The sequence below is a fragment of the Phocoena sinus genome, chromosome 3 (assembly GCF_008692025.1).
Source record: "Phocoena sinus isolate mPhoSin1 chromosome 3, mPhoSin1.pri, whole genome shotgun sequence".
Lineage (NCBI taxonomy): Eukaryota > Metazoa > Chordata > Mammalia > Artiodactyla > Phocoenidae > Phocoena > Phocoena sinus.
Window position 1 is genome coordinate 157,595,533 of NC_045765.1, and position 26,153 is coordinate 157,621,685.

General features: G+C 35.2%; 1 protein-coding gene across 1 annotated transcript in view; it reads left to right on the forward strand.

Moving 5' to 3' along the window:
* The window catches only part of CDH18 (cadherin 18), a 498,063-nt gene that overhangs the window by 397,885 nt on the left and 74,025 nt on the right, over positions 1-26,153 (forward strand). Inside the window, exon 8 of the mRNA XM_032629158.1 lies at positions 19,702-19,838. Within this exon, the coding sequence (XP_032485049.1) occupies positions 19,702-19,838 (137 nt within the window). The remainder of the gene's footprint in view (positions 1-19,701; positions 19,839-26,153) is intronic.

Sequence of the window (26,153 nt, forward strand, 5' to 3'; positions counted from 1 at the left end):
GTTAAAGTGGGATGTTAAAGTCCCCTACTGTTATTGTGCTAATGTCAATTTTCCCTTTTATGGCTGTTAGCATTTGCCATATGTATTGAGGTGCTCCTATTTTTGGTGCATAAATATTTACAATTGTTATATCTTCTTTTTACATTGATCCCTTGATCATTATGTAGTGACATTCTTTGTCTCTTATAATAGTCTTTATTTTAAAGTCTATTTTGTCTGATATGAGAATTGCTACTCCAGCTTTTTGTTGATTTCCATTTGCATGCAATATCTTTTTTCATCCCCTCACTTTCAGTTTGTGTGGGTCTCTAGGTCTGAAGTGGGTCTGTTGTAGATAGCATATATTCAAGTCTTGTTTTTGTATCCATTCAGCCAGTCTATGTCTTTTGATTGGAGTATTTAGTCCATTTATAATTAAAATTATTATCAAGATATATGTTCCTATTGCCATTTTCTTAATTGTTTTGGGTTTGGTATTGTAGTTCTTTTCCTGCTCTTGTGTTTTCTGCCTAGAGAAGTTCCTTTAGCATTTGTTGTGAAGCTCGTTTGGTGGTGCAGAATTCTCTTAACTTTTGTTTATCTAAAAGTTTTAATTTCTCTATCAAATCTGAATGAGATCCTTTCTCGGTATATTAATCTTGGTTTAGGTTTTTCCCTTTCATCACTTTAAATATATCCTGCCACTCCCTTCTGGCTTGCAGAATTACTGCTGAAATATCAGCTATTAACCTTATGGGGATTCCCATGTACGTTATTTGTTGCTTTTCCCATTGCTGCTTTTAATATTTTTTCTTTGTATTTATTTTTTGATTCTTTGATTAATGTGGGTCTCAGTATATTTCTCTTTGGGTTTATCCTGTATTGTACTCTCTGTGCTTCTTGGACTTGATTGACCATTTATTTTCCCATGTTAGGAAAGTTTTCCGCTATAATCTCTTCAAATATTTTCTCAAACTCTTTATTTTTCTCTTTTTCTTCTTGGACCCCTATAATTTGCATGTTGGTGCGTTTAATGTTGTCCCGGAGGTCTCTGTGACTGTCCTCAATTCTTTTCATTCTTTTTTCTTTATTCTGCTCCCTGGCAGTTATTTCCACCATTTTATCTTCCAGTTCACTTATCTGTTCTTCTGCCTCAGTTATTCTGATATTGATTCCTTCTAGAGTATTTTAAATTTCAATAATTGTGTCTTTCATCACTTTGTTTCCTCTTTAGTTATTCTAGATGCTTGTTAAATATTTCTTGTATTTTCTCCATTCTGTTTCTGAGATTTTGGATCATCTTTACTATCATTACTCTTAATTCTTTTTCAGGGAGGTTACCTATTTTGTCTTCATTTATTTGGTCTTTTAGGTTTTTACCTTTTTCCTTCGTCTGTAACTTTTTTTTTTTAATGGGTGGTGCTGTATTCCTGTCTTACTGGTTGTTTGGCCTGAGACGTCCAGCACTGGAGTTTGCAGGCAGTTCGATAGAGCCGGGTCTTTGTGCTGAGATGAGGTCCTCTGGGAGGCCTCACTCCAATTATTATTCCCTGGAGTCTGAGGTTCTCTCTTAGTCCAATGGTTTGGACTCATACCTCCCACCACGGGAGCTCAGGCTAGACCTCCACCCTGGGAACCAATATTTTGCAAGCTCCCATTCCCTAGTTTTATCTCTTGGCTGCCATCTAGTCACTTCACATTTTTGGCATCTTTATTCAGAAAGACTCTTATCCTGGAGCCACAGAGACAAGCCGTCACAGCTACACATCCCATCTATGTTATTTTCTATTAATATAATTCAACTATAATCTTAGCTGATTATTTAACTGAATAAATAACAGATGGGTTTCTGTCAAATTTAGCATACATGTAGCTATCTCCATGAATATATTGGTGACCACACAGATGAGTTTTTTCCATTTGACTTAATAGATGGGAGCATAACTGAATGGAAACATTTAGAGAGAAATATTTAATCACAAAGTAGAGAATGTTTGGTATCTTATCAATAGGAAGTATAAATACACACACACAAAAATGAGGGTTTGGGAATAAATATTCAGCTCTGACTCCTTGTTCTGCCACCATGGCTATAAGCCTTTAGGAAATTACTTTTCCTTATTCGTGAAAGAACACCACAGATATCTATCTCTCAGAGTTACTGCGAGATCATTTCAAGCTATGTGCTTTAAGTGCTAAGCAGAGTGGCCTCCACCTAATAGTCATTCAATTAATTCTAACTTGTCCAAGGCAAGTTAGAGACTCACTTCTGAAGACAGGAAGAACAATGTGGGAATTCTGGTGACTTGATTTACTAACTGTGTCATCTTATACAGTCATTCAACCTTGCTGAGTTTTGATATCAAATATATGAACAAGGAATAATAATGTTGCATACATATATTGAGGGAATTAAATTAGGTTGACAGAAAGTACTTAGCATAGTCAGTACGTGCTCACTGACTAATATTTTATTATTGTCATATGTCATGCAGAGATAATTAAAGGTTTCCTTACATAATAAGAAGGGTGTTTGGTGTTTTTTTGTCTCAATTATGACAAAATCAAAGAATTGCATAATGTATAAAACTCTTTACTTACCCTGTATTTATACCCTCAGATAATTCTAAGGCTCTAGATAGTCTGAACCCTGAAACAAATCTGTCTACTTTTTCTCAAGTTGGTCTTCTCACTTTCTTTAGTTCTCATCCATTTTAACAAAAGCTAATATGATAAGTATTCTCCTTGATATCTATGTAATGTTTTGTAAAGTGTTTCCATTTCCTTTTATATAAGCATGATTGTTCTTAAGTTTTTAAATAATGGCCACAGCACTCATGCCTGGAGAGAAACAATTTTCCAAGCACAGAGGTATGTCTTAAACAATTCTGCTTCAACTGTGAATGCAGTAACATTACCTTGTTAGTTGAGAACCCTTCTTTCACACTGAGAGAAGGAGCTGGACATGCTTGAAGCAGGATAGACAAAGTATACGATATAATAGGCATAAACCCAGTTGTGAAAATTGATCTTTAATTAAGCGATGCAAGCAGAAGTTGATATGCTTATTTGTCCAAGCACAGGAAAGACCACGATGCTTCATCATTCCATAGAATGCCATATTTTAATAGCATTTTTGACACTTAATAAGGAAAATGTGTCTACATTGAAAGTTAACATTATAAAGATATTTATAAATGTAGCCATTTACCAAAAGGAGCCAACAGCTTTTGATAGTAAAAATATTTCCTGCTGTGAGTTTGATGTGCAAATATTTGATAAACATTGATAAGACTTTTTTTTTTAAAACTAAAACTTGATATTAATGATGCATTCTATATTTTTAATTAAAGGAGGTGGGAGGTACATTGATTTTTAAAAGTGATATTTAAAGCACCTTTTATATGCAAATATTATGATATTCCTCAGGATAAAGAAATTAAACAAATGCACACACACAGAGCAGCTTGAAGTCCAGTGGAGAGAAAAAATTTACATCCTTTCATAAGGGTGATAAAAGTCTGATACATATGTAGGGAATAAGTATGCCTGGCATCTTCTGGAGGGAATGAGTTGAGGAAGATTGAATTGAAGCTCAAAACCCAGGTTAAGATTAGACAGGTGAAGAATAGAGAACATAACTGCAGTTTGTTGTGTACACAAGGAGCTTAGGTTACCTGTGCGGGAATAGCAAATAATGAGGTTGTAAAAAGATGCTTTAGAGAGATAATGAAAAGGCTTTGCACTTTGTGCTTGGAAAAGGCTTTCCAAGGTGACATCTTAGAAATTTATCGTGACAGCAGTGTCAGTGGGGGGAAAAGATAAATCAGAGATGCATGAGTGAGTTTAATAAGAAACAGTGACAGGAAGATTTGCATTTCAAAATAAATAATAATGAAATTTCAGAATGCTGTAAAGGGTGGAATATATGTTCCTAAAAGGTAGGCCAAAGGAGGAAAAATTGAGGTCAGGGACAAACTTGTTTCAATGTTGCTCTATATATCCCAACATACCAAAAAAAACAAAAAACAAAAAACTATTCCACATAAAACAGTGGTCACCCAAGGGCAAATTCCCCCCTACCGGGAGACATTTGACAATGTCTGAAGAGGTGTTTGGCTGTCAGAACTCCGTGTGGAATGCTACCATCATTTGTAGGTAGAGGTCAGGGGTGGTTCTGAACATCCTAAAACTCACAAGTGAGTCCCCACAACAGAGAATTATCTGGTCTGGAATATCAGTGTTTGAAAAACCCTCACCCAGAGTACACCAAACTGGGTAGTACTTTGGTAAAATGGGGGTGCTAATTATACTCATGGAAAGAAATTTTGAAAATATATTTTTGGGAAATGCATACTAGCATGTATGTTTCACATATATGTGTATTCATGTGAATATTTCAACATAAGTTTCATTTAGTAAAAAACTACAAAAAACAAATTATATATAATGGCTCCATTATATTGTTAATTGCTTCAGTAATTGCTGTATATCACTGGGAGCATTTAATTGAACACCAGCTATGTTACACACATTCGCCCAGTTGTTGCTATGCAAAGGTGACGGATATATTGTCTTTAAATGCAAATATTGAGAAGCACAAATCCATTAGCATGTACATTATTCTTTCTGCTTTGTTTCGGTTAGACAACTAAAATGAATCCTTCCAAAGCTGCCTTAAAATAATCAGACTCCATAGCTGGTGTTTGAGGGCATAACTTATATAATATTTGTTCTTGATTTTAACAAAAGTGTGTCATTTACATGGGCCTCTAGGTGCAAACAGTGAATAAAGCAGAAAACATTAACAAATACAAAAGTAATCCTCATACTTCCACCTTTCCCAGGGACCAAATGTTTGTACTAATTAAGGAGGTGCACATTGAGAGATGTACCTTGCTATGTGCCCTGAAATGCAATTAACTCCCAGTCAGTAGAATTGATAATGAAAGGGAGTTTGAGTCTCACAGGTATTTGTGAAAAGCTTCCTGACTTGTCTTTTGTATTCCCATTTTCTAAACTATTAGTAAGGTTCTTCAGATTTCTAAGAGCATATCATGTCTAGCTTTTGTCTTTTTTAACTCAAAACAAGGATATGCAATTTACAGCAATATCATCATCAACCTTCTTAAAAATAAAATCAGAACCAGGCTATTTAACAGTAGTGAAGAAACCTTGATTTAAACTGGCTGTGCTCACTTGCTGGCATACTGGAAATAGAATTCAGGAATTTCCTGAGTAGCTACTGACAGATGAGCAGTCCTATGATGGACACCAGAAGCAGGGGAGTTTTCTGAAAATGTGACCCTGTATCATGTGGCTACTAAAAACAGTGACCATTTGCTGCTTGCTATCTGTGGGCCAGGGGTTTGTAACAGCATGCCCCAAACCCTTGTAACAACCCTAATGACTCTGCAATATTAGTCCCATTTTATAGATGAAGAAACTGAGGTACAAACGGTAATTTGGCCAAATTCACATAGTGATAAAGTGGCAGATCCAGAATTTAAACCCAGTTTTGTTTTACTACAAAAACCCTGTTTATTTAAAGCCCCCAAATCTGCCTCTTGTATATTTCAACTAATAATAATAATAAAATGCATTTACAGAAGTCTGATATCACAAAGTAGGAAGTGAATGTTTCCCATGTTCAGATGTGTTTCATACTCTGGGAAAAAAAGATGCTGAAGAGAATTCCATTTTTAACTCTAGCATCTCGCGAAAAAAAACCTGTTCTTTATTTTAGAGTTTCTCCATATTGTAAAGTCAAATACTTATGCCACTTGATTTAGTGCAACATAAAGAAATTATTGAAGCCCGCAATTAATAATTCTCGTAGGATGAAGAGCCTTAGTATGAATTTATATGAGTAAGTATATCCTCCCATCTTTGCTTCTTTTCTACTCTGATTTATAATCTGAATTTATCTATACATTTATTTATTGGTAAAAATTTTAGTATTTTCTTTGTATAGAAACTTTAAAGCCATCAGAAAGAAATATTAAAAATCTTGCATAATTTTTTCAAATGCTTACCTTGACATTATTTAGGAAACTATAGCCAATATATACGCTAACATAAGAAATAAAATTGTGATCAGGTTTGGAAATATTTGCTAAATTAAAAAAATATCTTTCTAAAATATCTTTAAAAAAAAAAGAATAGTTGCAGAGAATTAGAAGTCATTACTCATCTTGTTTTGAGTTTAATTGTAGCCTCAGAGAATAAATGATTCCAATATATTCATGGAATCCTTATTAGTGTGTAGTTTTCTTACACATTTCTGAAATTTTCACGCAGCTCATGATGAGATGGCAGTTAGGAATACCTCATTAATTTAGAATGTTATAACAGCAAAAAATAGATATTTCAAAATAATGACAAGGTCATATAGCAAACTTGAAAAAGAAAGTAAAAATTTTTGATTAAGAAAGTTTGCATACAGGATTCAAACTTCTGAAAAGAAAGACAAGAATACTCGGAAAATGTGTTTCAAAATATATTCATATTAAACTGAGTTTTTATTCTGTTGACCAAATTGATTTATAAAAGTTTAGCTTAGTGAAAGTCAAGAATATCTTAATTGGACCTTTAATAGAAAGCCTTAATATACCCTCATCAAAACTGTCATAGTTTTCTGATACAAAGGAGATAATTCATTAAGGACATTTCATGCAAACTGAGTTCAGCTAGAAAGCAGGCTTGCATTTAAAATCGGAAGTCTGTCTTTGACTTGTGTTTTGTCATTTATCACATTGCAGATAACGAAGTTAGCACATTTAGATTGACCAGTATTTTACTGTTTGTAAACAGTACTGTTTACTGTTAAACATCATGTGACTATGGCATTTGAGAATGTGAAGGGACCTAAAGATGACTGAGACAATCCTGTTCTTACAGAGATGAATATATCATAGACTAAGATGCCTGAGTGACTGGCTTCCAATCACACAGCTAACTAACCATAGAGATTGAATAGAATGTGGTCACTTTTACCATTCTTCAATAAAGATACAGAAGACCCCTGAACATTTTTCCATTTGGGGCTCAAATTTACCTAATAGCCTAGTATGTGATGGTAACCACCCCAAATCAGAGTCCTGACACCAGAAGGAGAACCTATTTTCCAGGTGGGCATGTGTAACTCATTTAGCCCTGGAATGAATGCCTAAATCCAGGCTTAGTGACGTCTGTTAGTCTACTGACTGGAGACTAAAACATCCAAATAGCTTTCATGTAAATTTTTCAAATAAATTTTTAAAAATGCTTAAAATGGTTCAATAGCATTTCCAGAACTCAATATTATTGGAATTTTAAAAATCTTAGGTACTTAGAGGCATAAATAACAGACAGAAACATATTTTCTTGTGTAGAGATTTTACTTCTTTAGGTACTTTTGTTTCTTTGGATCAAGGTTTTGGTTCAGGAAGTTAAAAAGCTTTCCAAAATATCTATGTACTCTGAGTGCTGCCCATTTTATTAAGCACAATACACTATCAAGTGACAAATGATCCCTATGTTCTAATTTTTTAGAAAGATTATTTTCTGGATGCATGACTTGTGGAATAAATTGCATCCCCACAGTGAGCTAAGGGAATCTTAAAATTTTTTAATGAATCTGAGCTATACTGAAGATGTGTGACTTTTTGTTAAATTAAAGATGAGGCTAAACTGCTGTAATATCCCAAAGGGTGTATATTGATTAAACTTTATCCCATCTATTGATCATAGTCAGTAAAACTTACAAAAACAGCTGTTTGGGAGGCAAAATCTCAAATATATTTGCTCAACCACTCACATTCTGTATGTACAAGTATCAAAAGTGTGACAACTGAAAGACATCTTCTACACTTTTAGCCAACTGATGTTTCTCAAAGTAAATCACTGCAAAAATAGATTTCCATTACATAAGTTTTAAATTAATTTTTATGGTGAAATGGACAGACTATAATGAAAATAATAAGTGCCTTTGAGGACTGAAGTTTTGTTATCGAAGTGAAAAATAACTTTTCTAATGTACTTTAACATAACTAATAATTATCTTGAATCTATGCCTATATAATCAAAGGGAAATTGAGTGTCAAATGATGAACTGGATAATTTGTTTAAAGTAGCTTGTGTTGAAGAAAATACTTGAATAGAGGGCTTCCCTGGTGGCGCAGTGGTTGAGAGTCCGCCTGCCGATGCAGGGGATACGGGTTCGTGCCCCGGTGTGGGAGGATCCCACATGCCGCGGAGCGGCTGGGCCCGTGAGCCGTGGCCGCTGAGCCTGCGCGTCCGGAGCCTGTTGCTCCGCAACGGGAGAGGCCACAACAGTGAGAGGCCCGCGTACCCCAAAAAAAAAAAAAAAAAAAAAAAAAAAATACTTGAATAGAGGTAATTGTTACTGAGATTGACTGCTTATTATGATCACAACTTTTCTGCCTATTTGTTTGCCCACAAATTCTAATTTTAACAATAAATTTTCATTTTATTTCAATGTAATGCATTTTCTTTTCACTTTGCCCATTGCACTAAAACATATTTACTAGAAATATGAAATGGTGCATATATTGAAAGACAGAATAGAGAGTAGTTGTAGGAATAAAAATTGTAACTCATGTTTATAAACTATAGTGGCAACTTTGCAAGATCTCCTGTGTTAAAAGGACCCATTTCTCTGCCAGCATGAAATTAGTCAGGGTTTGAATATGGAATTGTCAAATTAGAGGGCTCTAAAGGACTAGTGGACAAATCTGAGCTGGCACAAGCTTAATTGCACTTCCTCTGGTCTATAGCCAGGAGATTATCAATCCCCCATAGGTAACATCTTACTGATCATTGATTATACAATTTCTTAAGTAGCATTTAGTATATTGGTTTGGCCAAAATGTTTGTTCGGATGCTTCCCTTCAGAAAAACCCAAGTGAACTTTTTGGCCGACCCAATGGATATTATCTTGACACCTACTTCATGGAGGATGCAGTGAGATTATAGTGGTGGTCGTGTTATAATGTGCTGTAATCATGGTATTAGAGTAGCCCTTGAATCTGCCTCGATATTTCCACCCTCACAGTAACCCTTTTGGTCATTTATGCTGTAGATTCGTCTAAAGCATCAGCTAGATGTACTATGGGGTGGCTCTTTTTCTTAGATTCTACATGAGGTCTAAAAAAATGGGCGTTAAAAATGATAATTGTATTACAACTTAAAATTAGTTTGAGAACTATAAGTTAAATGAAATACTGCAAAAAGTGTACATTTATTTGTCCTTTTTGCAATGTTTAGATATCTCTCAATGAAAGGAAAACACGAACTAAGTACACACTGTAAAAAAAAAGTTTATTTCCTGAGTTATTGTAACAAATTTCAAACACAATATTAAGAATATGTATAAAGGATAACGTTAGGAATCTATAAAATCGTAATCTCTATATGAAAACATACTGCTCTTGAGAAGTAAAGCATAATGATTTATTGGCCTGATTATTTCCACCAAAATATTTACAAAAGAAGTAAAGGCTACAATGAAATGCCTTACTTAGTTTTACATTAGGTACTAACAGGTTCTTCTTTATATTTGTTGAATGCCTGGTTAGTTTATTCATTTGCTTATGAGGCAAAGTCATACACCTATGCTATTCAGGTGGAAGAAAAAGAACTTTATTCTCATAAACTTTCCAAATGAAAGTTGACTCATGTGCATGGAGAAGGAAATTAAAAATAATTTAGTTTTCTGACAGATTTCTTTTTTTTTAGAAATGGACAGCAGTTCATGCTATTTGTATGGAGACCCTTGTTCATTCAGTAGTAACCCTTATTCAGATCCCACTGTGTTCACATACTTTGCCAGAAAGAAAAAGACAAACCAACAAATAAATGAAAAAAAAAAAAAAGCATTTACTATTTTTGAAGTGTCTCAACAAAATAGAACCAAGTTTTCCAAGAAAGGAAAAAAAGAGAAAACCATCCTAAGAGACATTAAGACAAATAACATTTATCTACTGAAGCATATCACTTGATACTCAAACATAAAATATTTTCATATATTACCTCACTTTATTGTCAAAATAAAATTATGATGTAGGTGGTATCTCCATTACGCTAACAAAGAAAGCTCAGAGAGGTCATAGGGCTAATAAGTGGTTTTATCTGTGATGAACATCACGTTTACTTGGTTTCCAAGACTGTGTTTACTCTCTTATTATTGATCCATGCCATTTTCACAGTATGGTGGATCTGTTTTAAAAACAAATTTCCATAGAATTCATCTTTAAGTAGTGAATGAATCAAGTCCAGGATCTACAGTTTATTATACACTGAGGAAAATAATATAGAAGATGTTTTTCAGTGGCCTGAAGAGGTTATTACCTCTATGATATCTGAAAATTGGGAAATTTGTTTTGGGTAAACCCTCCTTGGCATTCTTTTCATCTATTAATCTTCAAAAAACAACCTATACAGAAGTGCACTAGGTTGAATTTTTCCCCACCAACCACCTCTAATCTCTCTCTCAAGCATTCTCTCATTGGTTTAGTCGATGATATGTTTGAATCAAATTCATTCCATATCAAAGAATATTTTATTTTAAAGTAATTTCTTCTACTCTAGTGTAACACTGTGTAGGGGTAGTAATGTTGACTGGGGCATTAATGTGGGAGTGAAGGAGGGAACTTCTGTCTGTATCCTACCTACAATCTCAACATGAAATCTCTCTCTTTCTTCCTCTCTTACTAGTCTAATATCAAAATAATAGTGGTCTGAAAAATATCACCACACTTCACAAACAATAGCTAAGATATCTGTCTCTCTCTCATCTGAGATTACTAAATTTTATACTTTCTAGATAATCTCTAACACACATCTCTCCTGTTACTTATCCTTCAAGACTGATCACACCCATGTTTTCCCTGAAGACTTTAATTGCTTAGAGTTTTACTCTGACCTCTGATTTTAAATTCTCTGAGCATCAATCAGTATTACCTTGTAAACACTTCCTTTTTCTTTTTTGCCTACTTGTTTCCCTAAGTAAGTCATGTCTAAATAATGCTCAGGTCTTTCTATTTCCTCTCTTTTAAATATTTCTTTTTATTGTACTCCTTCAAATGAATATCTTTCTTGTACTTGTACTCCTTCAAATGAATATCATTTGAATGAATGGGTAAAGCTTCAAATATTGTCTACTTTAAAAAAGATCTTATAAATATTTCTTAATTTTTTAAACTTGTTTTAGGGACAAGTGTTTGTTTTGTTTCTTAATGTGCTTGCATTTATTTATTTATTTATTTTTGGCCATGCTCTGTATCATGTGGGATCTTAGTTCCCTGACCAGGGATCAAACCTGCACCCCCTGCAGTGGAAGTGTGGTATCCTAACCACTGGACCATCAGGGAATTCCCAGTATTTCTTAGTTGACTGTATTAATTTTTAATCTCTTGCACTAACTAGTTCTTTGATGTTGAATAAAATTCTCCATCACCCTGTGCATTGGTTTTCTCCTCTATAAAAAATGTGTCTATTAATAGTACCTATCTCATCCAGTTGTTCTGGGTATGTAGTAAACTAATGTTTAGAACACATTTAAAGCACAATATAGTATATTGTAAGGGATCCATAAATGTTAGCCTTTATTATCTCATATCAGTTTGCTTTTTTAAATAACTTATAAATGTGTATAAATGTTTCCTCCCATTCTCAAATATCATCTCTATATAGTCTTATGTTAAGGGGGAAAGTAGAATTTGAAGAATATCTTTTAACATTTTATCCAGTTATATACACTATAGCCTCAGTTTACGCTGGTTCATTTTTGACAGCTATGATCTAAGATATTAAAAATAAAATCTCAAAACTCTAATTCCTTAGGCTTCATAATCAATCCCGAGTTAGAACGTATATCACCTAGGCAAATGGTTACTTTATTTTATACTTGCTGGATATATCTAAAAATGTCAAATTAACATTTGCAAAAAACTTTAATATATATATATATAAGTTCATGAAGTATTAAGATGTTGTGTTTACTTTTTGAAGGTTAGTGAAGGAAATAAATGTATTTTATTACAAAAATATTTTGAAAAGTTACCTACTGAGAATATTTTATCTATTTCTTTTGATAAACAGTTTTATGGACCCATGTAACTTCTTAATTTTAAATAATTTGCATTGAATCATTGTACATATAACACCCGCCCCAACCCCCCGCCCCAAATAGTTTTGAATAGTTTCTTTCACATTTCTGTTTTCCCTTTTTCTGTGTTATTATTACTATGGCTAGGCAGAAATCCAAGGGTACTTAAGCAGAACTATTTAGATCTACTTGAGTCGAAATTCAATTGCAATTCCATGAATAAGACTTTTTGGCTCAAAGCATTGCCCTAATATCTAGCACTTATGTTGCAGATTTCCCAAGAGAGCTAGGTCACATAGAAAACTAAGAAGTAAATAACTTGAGTCTGAGGACACATGCCTTACATTATGCCTACCATTTAAACATAGGTTATATATTTTTCAAATTCAAATAAAAAATATATGTATTCTAAAAGTATTTAACCACAAGTACTAGCACTTAATGTTAGAAATCTCTGTGTGAAGTGCCTAAGAGAGAGGTGATTGTTCTGATAAAGAGGCTGTACATTTTCAAAGTCTTAATTTAGCTTATAAACAGAAGAAAGCCCAGTTTCTTCCAGACTGACAGCTGTGAAGTGATCAGATTTCTAAAATGGGGCATGTTCTTCTATATTACACAGGGTTGCATTGATAACAATGTAATCTGAGCTTTGCTGATAGTTGCTGCAGGAAACATTGAAGTTGAATAATATTTTTTAAATTTTAGGTCCAACTTTAGAAAACAAGAACCATTATTCTTAAACTACCCAAAAATGGAAAGTGTCTTGAAGACAGGTTACTTTAGATGATATAATAACCAGACTGCCAACTGATTACATTTTAAAGGATGTTATTCCTTGAGTGTGACAAGATTTCTCACATCTCCTTAGCAATTCAGACTTCAGCGGCGTCAGGCCCCAGGGGAAGGATATTATGAGAGGGGTTTTTTGTGATATAAACTCAAGTCAAAGAAAGTAGATCATCTTTAGGACTCTTTATGTATAGTATCATGTCATCTGCAAACAGTGACAGCTTTACTTCTTTTCCGATTTGGATTCCTTTTATTTCTTTTTGTTGTGGCTAAAACTTCCAAAACTATGTTGAATAAGAGTGGTGAAAGTGGGCAACTTTGTCTTGTTCCTGATCTTAGTGGAAATTCTTTCAGTTTTTCACCATTGAGGACAATGTTGGCTACGGGTTTGTCATATATGACCTTTATTATGTTGAGGAAAGTTCCCTCTATGCCTACTTTCTGCAGGGTTTTTATCATAAATGGGTGTTGAATTTTGTCGGAAGCTTTTTCTTCATCTATTGAGATGATCATATGTTTTTTCTCCTTCAATATGTTAATATGGTGTATCATGTTGATTGATTTGCATATATTGAAGAATCCTTGCATTCCTGGAATAAACCCCACTTGATCATGGTGTATGATCCATTTAATGTGCTGTTGGATTCTGTTTGCTAGTATTTCATTGAGGATTTTTGCATCTATGTTCATCAGTGATATTGGCCTATAGTTTTCTTTCTTTGTGACATCTTTGTCTGGTTTTAGTATCAGGGTGATGTTGGCCTCGTAGAATGAGTTTGGGAGCATTCCTCTCTCTGCTATATTTTGGAAGAGTTTGAGAAGGATAGGTGTTAGCTCTTCTCTAAATGTTTGATAGAACTCGCCTGTGAAGCCATCTGGTCCTGAGCTTTTGTTTATCCGAAGATTTTTAATAATCGTTTCAATTTCAGTTATTGTGATTGGTCTGTTCATATTTTCTATTTCTTCCTGGTTCAGTTTCAGCAGGTTGTGCATTTCTAAGAATGTGTCTATTTCTTCCAGGTTGTCCATTTTATTGCCATAGAGTTGTTTGTAGTAATCTCTCATGATCTTTTGTATTTCTGCAGTGTCAGTTGTTACTTCTTTTTTATTTCTAATTCGATATGATACTATACACAGAGAATCCTAAAGATGCTACCAGAAAACTACTAGAGCTAATCAATGAATTTGGTAAAGTAGCAGGATACAAAATTAATGCACAGAAATATCTGGCATACCTATACACTAATGATGAAAAATCTGAAAGTGAAATTAAGAAAACACTCCCATTGGGCTTCCCTGGTGGCGCAGTGGTTGAGAGTCTGCCTGCCGATGCAGGGGACACAGGTTCATAGCCTGGTCCAGGAAGATCCCACATGCCATGTAGTGGCTGGGCCCATGAGCCAAGGCCACTGACCCTGCACGTCTGGAGGCTGTGCTCCGCAACAGGAGAGGCCACAACAGTGATAGGCCCGTGTACTGCAAAAAAAAAAAAATAGAAAACACTCCCATTTACCACTGCAACGTAAAGAATAAAATGTCTAGGAATAAACCTACCTAAGGAGACAAAAGACCTGTATGCAGAAAATTATAAGACACTGATGAAAGAAATGAAAGATGATACAAATGGAAAGATATACCATGTTCTTGGATTGGAAGAATCAACATTGTGAAAAGGACTCTACTACCCAAAGCAATCTACAGATTCAATGCAATCCCTATCAAACTACCACTGGCATTTTTCACAGAACTAGAACAAAAAAATTCACAATTTGTATGGAAACACAAAAGACCCTGAATAGCCAAAGCAATCTTGAGAACGAAAAACGGAGCTGGAGGAAGCAGGCTCCCTGACTTCAGACTATACTACAAAGCTACAGTAATCAAGACAGTATGGTACTGGCACAGAAACAGAAATATAGATCAGTGGAACAGGATAGAAAGCCCAGAGATAAACCCACGCACATATTGTCACCTTATCTTTGATGATAAAGGAGGCAAGAATATACAGTGGAGAAAAGACAGCCTCTTCAATAAGTGGTGCTGGGAAAACTGGACAGGTACATGTAAAAGTATGAGGTTAGAACCCTCCCTAACACCATATACAAAAATAAGCTCAAAATGGATTAAAGACCTAAATATAAGGCCAGAAACTATCAAACTCTTGGAGGAAAACATAGGCAGAACACTCTATGACATAAATCACAGCAAGATCTTTTTTTGACCCATCTCCTAGAGAAATGGAAATAAAAACAAAAATAAACAAATGGGACCTAGTGAAGCTTAAAAGCTTTTGCACAGCAAAGGAAACCATGAAAAAGACCAAAAGACATCCCTCAGAATGGGAGAAAATATTTGCAAATGAAGCAACTGTCAAAGGGTTAATCTCCAAAATTTACAAGCAGCTAATGCAGCTCAATAACAATGTTTTGACATTGTTATTGTCAATAAGACAATAACAATTCTTATAACAATACTTATAACAATAAGAATGCTCAACATCATTAATCATTATAGTAATGTAAATCAAAAGTACAATGAGATATCATCTCACAACAGTCAGAATCGCCATGATCAAAAAATCTAGAAATAGGGGCTTCCCTGGTGGCGCAGTGGTTGAGAGTCCGCCTGCCGATGCAGGGGACACGGGTTCGTGCCCCGGTCTGGGAAGATCCCACATGCCGCGGAGCGGCTGGGCCCGTAAGCCATGGCCGCTGAGCCTGCTCGTCTGGAGCCTGTGCTCCGCAACGGGAGAGGCCACAACAGTGAGAGGTCCATGTACCGCAAAAAAAAAAAAAATCTAGAAATAATAAATCTGGAGAGGGTGTGGAGAAAAGGGGACACTCTTGCACTGCTCATGGGAATGTGAATTGGTACAGCCACTATGGAGAACAGTATGGAAGTTCCTTAAAAAACTACAAATAGAACTACCATACGACCCACCAATCTCACTGCTGAGCATATACCCTGAGAAAACCATAATTCAAAAAGAGTCATGTACCAAAATGTTCATTGCAGCTCTATTTACAATAGCCAGGAGATGGAAGCAACCTAAGTGTCCATCATCAGATGAATGGATAAAGAAGATGTGGCACATATATACTGTGGTATATTACTCAGCCATAAAAAGAAATGAAACTGAGTTATTTGTAGTGAGGTGGATGGACCTAGAGTCTGTCATACAGAGTGAAGTAAGTCAGAACGAGAAAAACAAATACCATATACTAGCACATACATATGGAATTTAAGAAAAAAAACAAAAAAGGGTCATGAAGAACATAGGGGAAAGACGGGAATAAAGACACAGACCTACCAGAGAATGGACTTGAGGATATGGGGAGGGGGAAGGGTAAGCTGTGACAAAGTGAGAGAGTGGCATGGACATATATACAGTACCAAACTTAAAATAGATAGCTAGTGGGAAGCAGCCGAATAGCACAGGGAGATAAGCTCGGTGCTTTGTGACCACCTAGAGGGTGGGATAGGGAGTGTGGGAGGGAGGGAGATGGAAGAGGGAAGAGATATGAGAACATATTTATATGTATAACTGATTCACTTTGTTATAAAGCAGAAACTAACACACCATTGTAAAGCAATTATATTCCAATAAAGATGTTAAAAAAGAAAAAAAGAAAGTAAACCAGTTTCAGTGCACCATGGCCTAATGCTTTGGGAAAGCCCAATGGCATACCTCTTTACCACTATTCTGTAGTGTCTGGATCACGTGTCTCTTTGAATCAGATTTGCTTTGTACCCCTATCTTTTCTCATTTAAATTGATTTTGCATGTTGAATTTTCTTTAATTAACATATAATTATTATTAGAACAACCGGTACACAAAATAGCCAATTCCTTGTTTTGGTCACACAGTTTTAAGTGATGTCTTCTGTTTTTGTCAGGTGTTATTTTCACTAAATGAGCTCCTAGATTTCTTGGGATGCTCTATAACTTGGATCTCTGTGGTGCTATTAATATCTTCTGCTATGTTTGAGCATGTGTGTCCACAGGTTGTTACGAGGTTTATACCTGAGTGATATGTTCTAGGTACCCTGTTAACACCTTATGCCTATGCAAGACACAGGTTGTATTTCAGTTATGCTTATATTCTCTTCTAGAAAGTATGATGATGTTTGTAATATTTCCATCACCACAATCACCTGTCTTCTGAGATTTTCCTCATGTTGAAATGGAAGAAGTGTCTCTGTTACTTTTAGTGGAAATCCTTATATTTGTGCCCTGGAACACAGTCTGTTCACCTTCTCATGAATTTTCTCTTTATAGATACTCCCCCTCCCCCACTTTTTTTTTTTTTTTTTTGGCTGCACCACATGGCATGTGGGATCTCAGTTCCCTGACCAGGGCTCGAACCCCCACCCCCGAATTGGAAGTGTGGAATCTTAACCACTGGATTGCCAGGGAGTCCCCTTTTTTCCTCCCTCTTTCAAAATTATTATATTCTTCAACAAAGACAGTGACTAATATTTCCCATATCAGAAAAAAATTAATTTGTTGAACCCACTTCTCTGATGACATAAGTCACCATTTTTCTCACCTTTACTTCAGGTACTATTATCCGATAAAGTCTCAGGACTCATGGATTTCCTATATTCACATTCAATATACTTTAGAATCCACTACAGTAAAACTTCCATCCTTTCATATTTTATTGAAACTACTCTTTTCAAATTAACCAATGATGTCCATTCTGTCAAATCCAATTCAGCCTTTACTAACCCCACTAAACTTAATAAATTTTACCTCAGCTGTCCACTTAGAACACTCCTTTCTTGACTTCTATGCCTCCTTTCCCTCCCAGTTTTCCTTCTCCCCTGGGCTGTTCCTCTCCTTTTGCTGGTACCTTCTCCTATTCAGATGCTGGACTGCTTTAGACTTAAAAGACTGGATGCTGTACTGCTCAATCTTTCCCTTCCTTTTCTCTTACAATTCTCTCCCAGATGAGATTGTTCCCATTATTTTACATTTAAGCTGATCTATCTCAAATTTATATATCCTGTTCAGAAAGTACACTTGAACTCCACACTCATTTCTAATTTTCTTCTTTTTATTCCATATGTTTATTTAATTGACATCTAAGATATAACATGTCAAAATCATTGATTTCTCCCAAACTCTTTTTCTCCCAAAGGGAATCTTTCCCCTAACTTTTTATCCAGCTCCATGAATGGGCTTATTAATTATATGCTAGATCAAATATACAGATACAACACAAAAATTGAGTCATTTGTAATTTCTTCTTTTTACCAATGCCACTACAACAAAAAGCTTTATAGGTTGTAGTCAATATATAGCACTATTTTATACACTTAATTTTCTTCTAATTTTTCTACTTTTGTCCATGATGACATCATTTCTTTTCTGAATTGTTTTCAACATTCTATAATCCCAGATTCAAAGCAGCCACTGTCATTTTTCCAGAATGTAAATAGATCCGTTATTTCCTTTGTTAAAAATGTTTTCCCATTGATTTTATAAAAAAAAATTAAAACTCTTTACCATGTGCTATAGGACTTGCTTGTCCTATGCCCTAGCCATCCACTTCATTCATTCTGCCATCTACACTGAGACACCTATCTGTTTTTAAACCAAGTCAAGCTTTTTCTTTAATTTGGATCTTTACACTTTAGTTCCCTCTATTCAAATATTCTGCACCTTGCACTTTTCACATAATAGTTCATCTTTTTTTCTTCAGGTGTAGATGAAATGTCACTTAAGCTAAGATTAATGATGAGGGAAGAAGTATTAGAGGTTTGAGGAGAAAAAAACTCATTAAATTGTTTTAGGAATAGTTTGGAACATTTCTAGAACATATGATGATTGTTGACTATATTATTTATTCACATTTATGTTAATTAACTACTGCTGAATAATGTAAAACCCCAAAACTCAGGGTATAGGAAAAAGGCATGTATAACCATGGTGTATGTGTCTGTGAGTTAGCTGAGGAACAGCTGAACTAGGCTGGCCTCTCTTTGCCAAGTCTGCTAATCTCCAGAACATTCATTCCTACATTTGCTCATTTACTAGGTAGCTCTACTCTAAGATGGGAAGCTGACAACTCTGCCTTGAGGGCTCATCTTTCTTCTGGGAACCAGTGGTCTAGCCCTGGAATGTGCTTCTTATGGTAGTGGCAGAGCATAAGAGGAAAAATTTTAAGTCTCATGAAATCTAGACCCAAATGTGGAACAGAACACCATCACTTTCAACTCATTCTATTGCCAAAGTAAGCTGGAGGCCAAACCTAATAGAAGAGAGCCCTACAAAATTACATGAACTAGTGAGGGAAGAAGATTTGTGGCTGAGGATGCAAACTACTTCCTGTTTATTTTCTCATTCTTTGACCAAACAAGTTTCTAGGTGATGGAGACACAATGGTCATTAATTAAAATGTTTTGTTTTTCATTTTGTATTTATCTTTAAACCTCAGCTATGATGAAATTTCAAGATAAATTAATCTTTGACATCTGTTATCCTAAAAACATTGTACATATAGCAATGAGAAGTTTCATTAAAGGTTTATTTTTTTTCTTAATGTACTATGGTCTTCACAGAGGCAGTTTTTTTAATCCTTCCCTTATTAATTACTGTGTTTTTGCTATCTACTACCTACTATTCTATTCATGGAGTTTAGTGTTTTGATTTTGAACTTTTTGAATTAGTAATTGAATTAAACCTTAATTAAGGACTGACAGAAAAATAATTGATATCATTTCTATGCAAATATAAAACAGGGGACAAATCTTAAGGGCCAAATATGGGAAGTAAAAATGCATCAAGTAAAAGAGTATCCAATTTTTTTTTTTCTCTAGATACTTCATCGACTACAATGCTGAAGATGACAGGTTTTTCAACATTGATGCCAACACTGGGACCATTAAGACTACCAAGGTTCTTGATAGAGAAGAAACTCCATGGTACAACATCACAGTTGCTGCTTCAGAAAATGGTAAATTTCTTTACATTATGTACCATAGGAAAGATGTCACTTATACATGAAGATTTATGCTGAGACTTTCTCTGGAGCAGTGCTATCATGATTTCTATTTTTTATGCCGTGATCTAGCAGAGTGCACAGAATATAGTAGATACAGTTACTCATTGTCAGATGCAGTGAATAAAGCGTATACCTTTTTTTTTACTTTAATCCCCACATAGTGGTGGAAAATTGGCATCACAGAACACTTAGTCTGCATCACTGAGTCAAAATATTTCATTCTCTTCTTAATTATGAGACTTGCTTTGTCATGTGCTTATGTCTTACTTAAGTAGAAGAAGTATACTTCATATACGGTGGAGCAGTTTAGGAATATAAAGAGAAGAAACAAAAATCTAACATTTTACTTGAATAACTTTATCAATATAACACCCTTCCTCAAGCTTCAATTAACACTTAGAAATTTTATAGCAAAAGAATAGCTCTTGGAATTTCAACAGGCAGGTCTAAGTTCTTTTCAAGAGACGCACATGGTATACAACTGAGGAAGGCCATTGTTCCATCCTCATCCAGAGCATTGCATTGTGCTAAACACCTAAGTTTTTTTAAAAAAGTATAAATGTCAACAATTATCTCTGAGTTAAAAAAGATATGCATAACTGTCTTCAAATGAAATTAGAATAAAGCTTTAGGAAAATGGGCTACTGTCAAGAAAATGAAGTCTTTCTTTAAATGTTGAGAAATAAATGAAAGGTACAAATTGCCCTAAGTTTAATATTATATATACTATAATAAAATTTAGTATAGTATACCCAGCTTACATATACATTTTAAAAGATTCCAACATACTCATGAGTGAACTATAAATGTTAAAATTTAGGAAAACTTCATGTTAGAAAATAAAGCTATGTAAAATAAAATTATGCTCTCTCTTTCTTTTGCCCTCAGAAGGTATAAGACATTTTTAAAATATTAAAACTTAATTTAGAAATAGTTTACATACCATACCATTCACCGTTTTAAGGTGTATAGTTTAATGAGTTTAAGTAAATTCAGAGCTGTGCATCAATCACCACAATTGATTTTAGAATGTGTTCATTACTTCAGAAGGAAATCCTGGGCTTCCCTGGTGGTGCAGTGGTTGAGAGTCTGCCTGCCGATGCAGGGGACGCAGGTTTGTGCCCTAGTCCGGGAAGATCCCACATGCCGTGGAGCGGCTAAGCCCGTGAGCCATGGCCGCTGGGCCTGCGTGTCCGGAGCCTGTGCTCCGCAACGCGAGAGGCCACAACAGTGAAAGGTCCGCGTACCGCAAAAAAAAAAAAAAACAAAACAGAAATCCTGTCCCCCTTAGTGATCACTCTCTACTCCCCCTTCCCCATGCCTCAACCCAAGAAGCGACTAATCTAGTTTTTGTTTCTATAGGTGTCTTAGTCTGTTTAGGCTGCTATAACGAAATATCATAAACTGAGTGCTTTAAACAGCAAACATTTTTTTCTCACAGTTCTGGAGTCTGGAAATCTGAGATTAGGGACCAACAGATTTGGGGTCTGGTGAGAACCCACTTCCTGGTTCATAGATGGCTGTCTCCTAGTGGTGTACTCACATGGTAGCAAGGGCAAGGAATCTCTCTGGAGTCTCTTTTATAAGGGTACTAATCTCACTCATGAGTGGTCCACTCTGAATTTTGGGGAGACATAAACATTCAGTCTATAGTGATAGATTTGCCTTGTATTGGTATTTCATATAAAATAATCAATAACACATGGTCCTTTGTGACTGGCTTATTTCACTTAGTATGATATTTTCAAAGTTCATTTACATTGTAGCATGTATCAGTATTTCCTTCTTTCATATTGCTAAAAAATATTCCATTATATGGTTATACCACATTTTATTTATCCATTCATCACTTGATAGATGTTTGGGTTGCTTCCACTTTTTGCCTAATTTGAAGAATGCTCTTAAGAGCATTAATATGAATGTCTCCGTGTGGATGAGTTTTCATTTCTTTGGGATATATACCTAGGAGTGGGATTGCGGGGTCATAAAGAAACTATATTTAAAATTTTGATGAACGGCCAGACTGTTTTCCAAAGTGGCTAAATTTTACATTCACAACAACACAATATGGGGGTTCCTATTACTCTATATTATTACCAGTTTTTATTATTACATACTGACCATAACCATTCTAGTGGGTGTGGGCTGATAGCTCATTGTGGTTTATGCTCTTTTATAATGTCCTTTATCACAAATCAGTAATTAAACTACTCCAGTCTTTTTTTTTTTTAATTCTCCCTCATCCTATTTCTTGGTATCTGTTATTTTTTAAAATTAATTAATTAATTAATTTATGGCTGTGTTGGGTCTTCGTTTCTGTGCGAGGGTTTTCTCTAGTTGTGACAAGCGGGGGCCACTCTTCATCGCGGTGTGCGGGCCTCTCACTATCGTGGCCTCTCTTGTTGCAGAGCACAGGCTCCAGATATGCAGGCTCAGTAGCTGTGGCTCATGGGCCCAGTTGCTCCACAGCATGTGGGGTCTTCCCAGACCAGGGCTCGAACCCGTGTCCCCTGCATTGGCAGGCAGATTCTCAACCACTGTGCCACCAGGGAAGCCCTACTCCAGTCTTTTCTATTCCACTTGAATTTTTCATGTTTCTCATCTGAAAAATCAACTCAAGTGGTTTCCATTTAGATATTTTTTCAGCACAGTATTTCCCTTTGAAAATAAGCATTTTCAAAGAGAAATACTGTGCTGAAAAATTACTTTTAAGTGAGTGTTATAAAGAATACATGACTGGGTTCATTTGTTATAATTCTGGTTAATTTTCATTTTCAAAATAATCAGACTAGGTCTAGATTTGCATGTTCTTAGTCACCCAAGTACAATAAAATAGCTTTCAAATGATAAAGGCTCGTTTAAAATTAGTTTTAAAATAAAAGAATAAATGGATTGATATACTGAAGTAGATGTGATGGAGACATTGAAGTTTCCAAAAATATTGTGTAGCTCTTCTTGAGAACAGGTTCCATGTACAGAAGAAGGAAGGGGAGAATCCCTGGAGAGAATGATATTTGCTTGTCAGATAGAATAGGAACTTATTTTAAAATAACATCAAGTTCAACTCCAGAGGTATTTTGATCAGAAGCCATACTTTAGATCACTTCTAAATCTCACCTCAGCCCAAATAATATTTGTATCAAGTAGAAGCTAATTTATAAATATACATGACTTCAAGTATATCATGAAAATTATATTATTTGCAATCATTACTAAAGGAAATGTTCATTTTTACTAAAGTAACGTCTTAAATATGTACTTACTACATTCTTTTTCTTTTCTTTCCTTTTTTTTTTTTTTTTTACTATCTGCTAGTATTTCATATGGGAAATGAGTTAATACACATCTACTAAGTAAAACAGTACAGTAAAGAGTAACATCCTGAATTTTATAGATGGTAATAAAGAAGCCTTAGAGACTCCTCAATGAACACTACTAAAATATAATTTAATCCTAATCATAAACAGGTATGTAGAAAGAACGAGCACTAGTTAAGATTTTATAGCCATATTGGGAGACTGTGTCTGGAAAAGCTCACATTCACTTACTGATTGCTTAGCCTAAGTGCCTATTAAATAGAGTTGGGTGCCCTTCCGCGTACAATTGTTTGTAAGCATTTACTTTAACATGAGCCATGTCATCAAAGTATTTTCTATTTTGGATACTTTTCCTACAGGATCCTTTTAAAGGCTTTATTTTGTTTAGTGCAGTTTTAGGCTCATAGCAAACTTGAGAGGAATGGACAGAGACTTCCCATATATTCTCTGCACCTGCACATGCTTAGCTTTCTCTGCTATCAACATTCCCCCACCAGAGTGATACATTTGTTACAATTGATGAACCTACATTGACACATCATAACCAACCAATGTTTATAGTTTAATTTAGGGTTAACTCCTTATTCTATGGCTTTGGATAAATGTATAACGGCATAAACCCATCAATATAATATCATACAGAGTAATGTGAATGCATTAAAAATCTTCTGTGCTGTACCTGTTCATGTCTCCCCATCCCTACCCCTGGCAACCACTGATCTTTTTATTGACTCCATAGTTTTACCTTTTCCAAAATGTCATGTAGTTGAAATCACACAGTATGTAGCCTTTCAGGTTGGCTTCTTTCACTTAGTAATATGGATTGAAGTTTCCTCCATGTCTTTTTATGTCTTGATAGCTCACTTTTTTTGTACTCAATAATATTCCATTGTCAGCATGTACCAGAGTTTATCCATTCATTGTCTGAAGATGAATTCATCTTGGTTGTTTCCAAGTTTTGACAATGATGAAATAAAGCTGCTATAAGCATCCATGTGTAGGTTTTTTGTATGGCCAGAAATTTTCAGCTCCTTTGGTAAATACAAAATGTGCACTCCTTGGATCATATGGTAAGCGTATGTTTAGTTTTATAAGAAATTGACAAAACGTCTTTTGAAACAGCTGTGCCAGTTTGAATAGCCACCAGATATGAATGAATAAGAGTTCCCATTGTTCCGCATCCTAACCAGCATTTGGTATTGTCAGTCTTCCCTGGATTTGGGCCACTCATAGATATGTAGTAGTATCTTGCTTTAATTTGCACTTTCCTGATGACATATATGTGAAACATGTTTTCATATACTTATTTGCCATGTGTACGTTTTCTTTGGTGAAGTATCTATTAAGGTCTTTGGCCCATTTTTTAATCAGGTTATTTGTTTTCTTAATGTTTAATTTTGACTCCTTTGCATGTTTTGTGTAACTAATTTATTAGATGTGTCTTTTGCAAATATTTTCTCCCAGTATGTGTCTTATCTTCTCATTCTATTGACATTGTCTTTCAAGAGCAGAAATGGGATTTTCTAAAACCTTAATGTAACAGTTTTGAGGAGACTGTTGTTCTATGGAATTAAAATTAGAAGTTAAGGTTTTAAAATACTTGTTTAGCCTACCTAGGGGTTAAGAGAAGAGAAATGTTCCTTCTCTGGGCAGATGAAGCAATGCACCAGGATTTAAGAGAAAATAAGAGCAAAGCACCTCTGTGCAAAAGAAAACAAAAACAAAATATTGGTCTTTCCTTCAGGTGAACAGGCCTCCTGCTAGAGGACCAGTGTGAAAGCTGAGGGTGTCACAGCTGAAGTGGGCATCCTTTGAGCATTCAGGTGGGGTTCAGATGCAATGTGGCTGTTAATTACATGATGTTTGGCTCTGCCTTTTTTCATCCTGTGGTTCTAGGTCAAAGTGATTATTCAGCTGCCCAGTCATGCAGGAAAGGCAGGAAACTTGGGTCTGGTCTGTGATATCTTTTACTACTGCAGCTAAACATAACTAGCAGCTATTTGCACTTGTATGGTGTGTTTTACAGCCATGTCATCCTAACAAAATTTTTTGTGAAATAGAGAAGACACATATTTTCTCATTTTATAAGAGAAAGGAAAGTGAGACTTACACAAAATATGAATCTAAATATTTTGGTTCCTAGATCTGTGCTTATTCTAATATGACCCTCTGTGGCAGCTGTTGTCCATTGAACCCAAGTACTGGTCAGGTATTTTAACTGATTGAGGTTTATTCTATTATTTTAAAAATTCATTCTGAGACATAAGATTATTTTCACAATTTTAAAGAATACACTAATAATCAGATAAATTCAATATGTGTCTGGTCAGGGAAATAGAAAGTGATGTCTTATTATCACATATCACAGTTCTGGTGGAAGGGTACTTTCTCAAAAAATACCTGTGGAACATTTATGTTACATGTAACAATATAATCCATAATGGAGCTATTTGGTAACTTCTATTACTTTTCTATTAATGTGTAACAAATAATCATATGATTTCTTTAGGTCAGAAGTCCAGGAGTGTTCAACTGAGTTCTCTGCTTTAAATCTGGAAAGGCTGAAATCATATGTCAGCTGGGCTGGGCTCTTATCTGAAGGCTCCAGGGAAGAATCTGATTTCACACTCATTTTCCTGGTTGGCAGAATCCACTTTCTTGAGGATGTAGGTGTGAGGGCTCCATTCTTTTTCTGGTTGTTAGCTGAGGCAGTTCCCTCCTCTTAGAAGCTGCCTGCATTCCTTTACCTTCTTCAAACAAGCAACAGTGTGTCAAATCCTTCTTATGCTTGAATCTATTTAATTTTCTCTTCTGCTACCATCTGGAGAAAGTCTCTGCTTTCAGTGGTTTTCACCCAACTGGGTCAGGCCCACCCAAATAATCTTTGTGTTTTAAGGTCACCTGACTTGGGACTTTAATTACACCTGCAAAATTCCTTCACAACAGTATC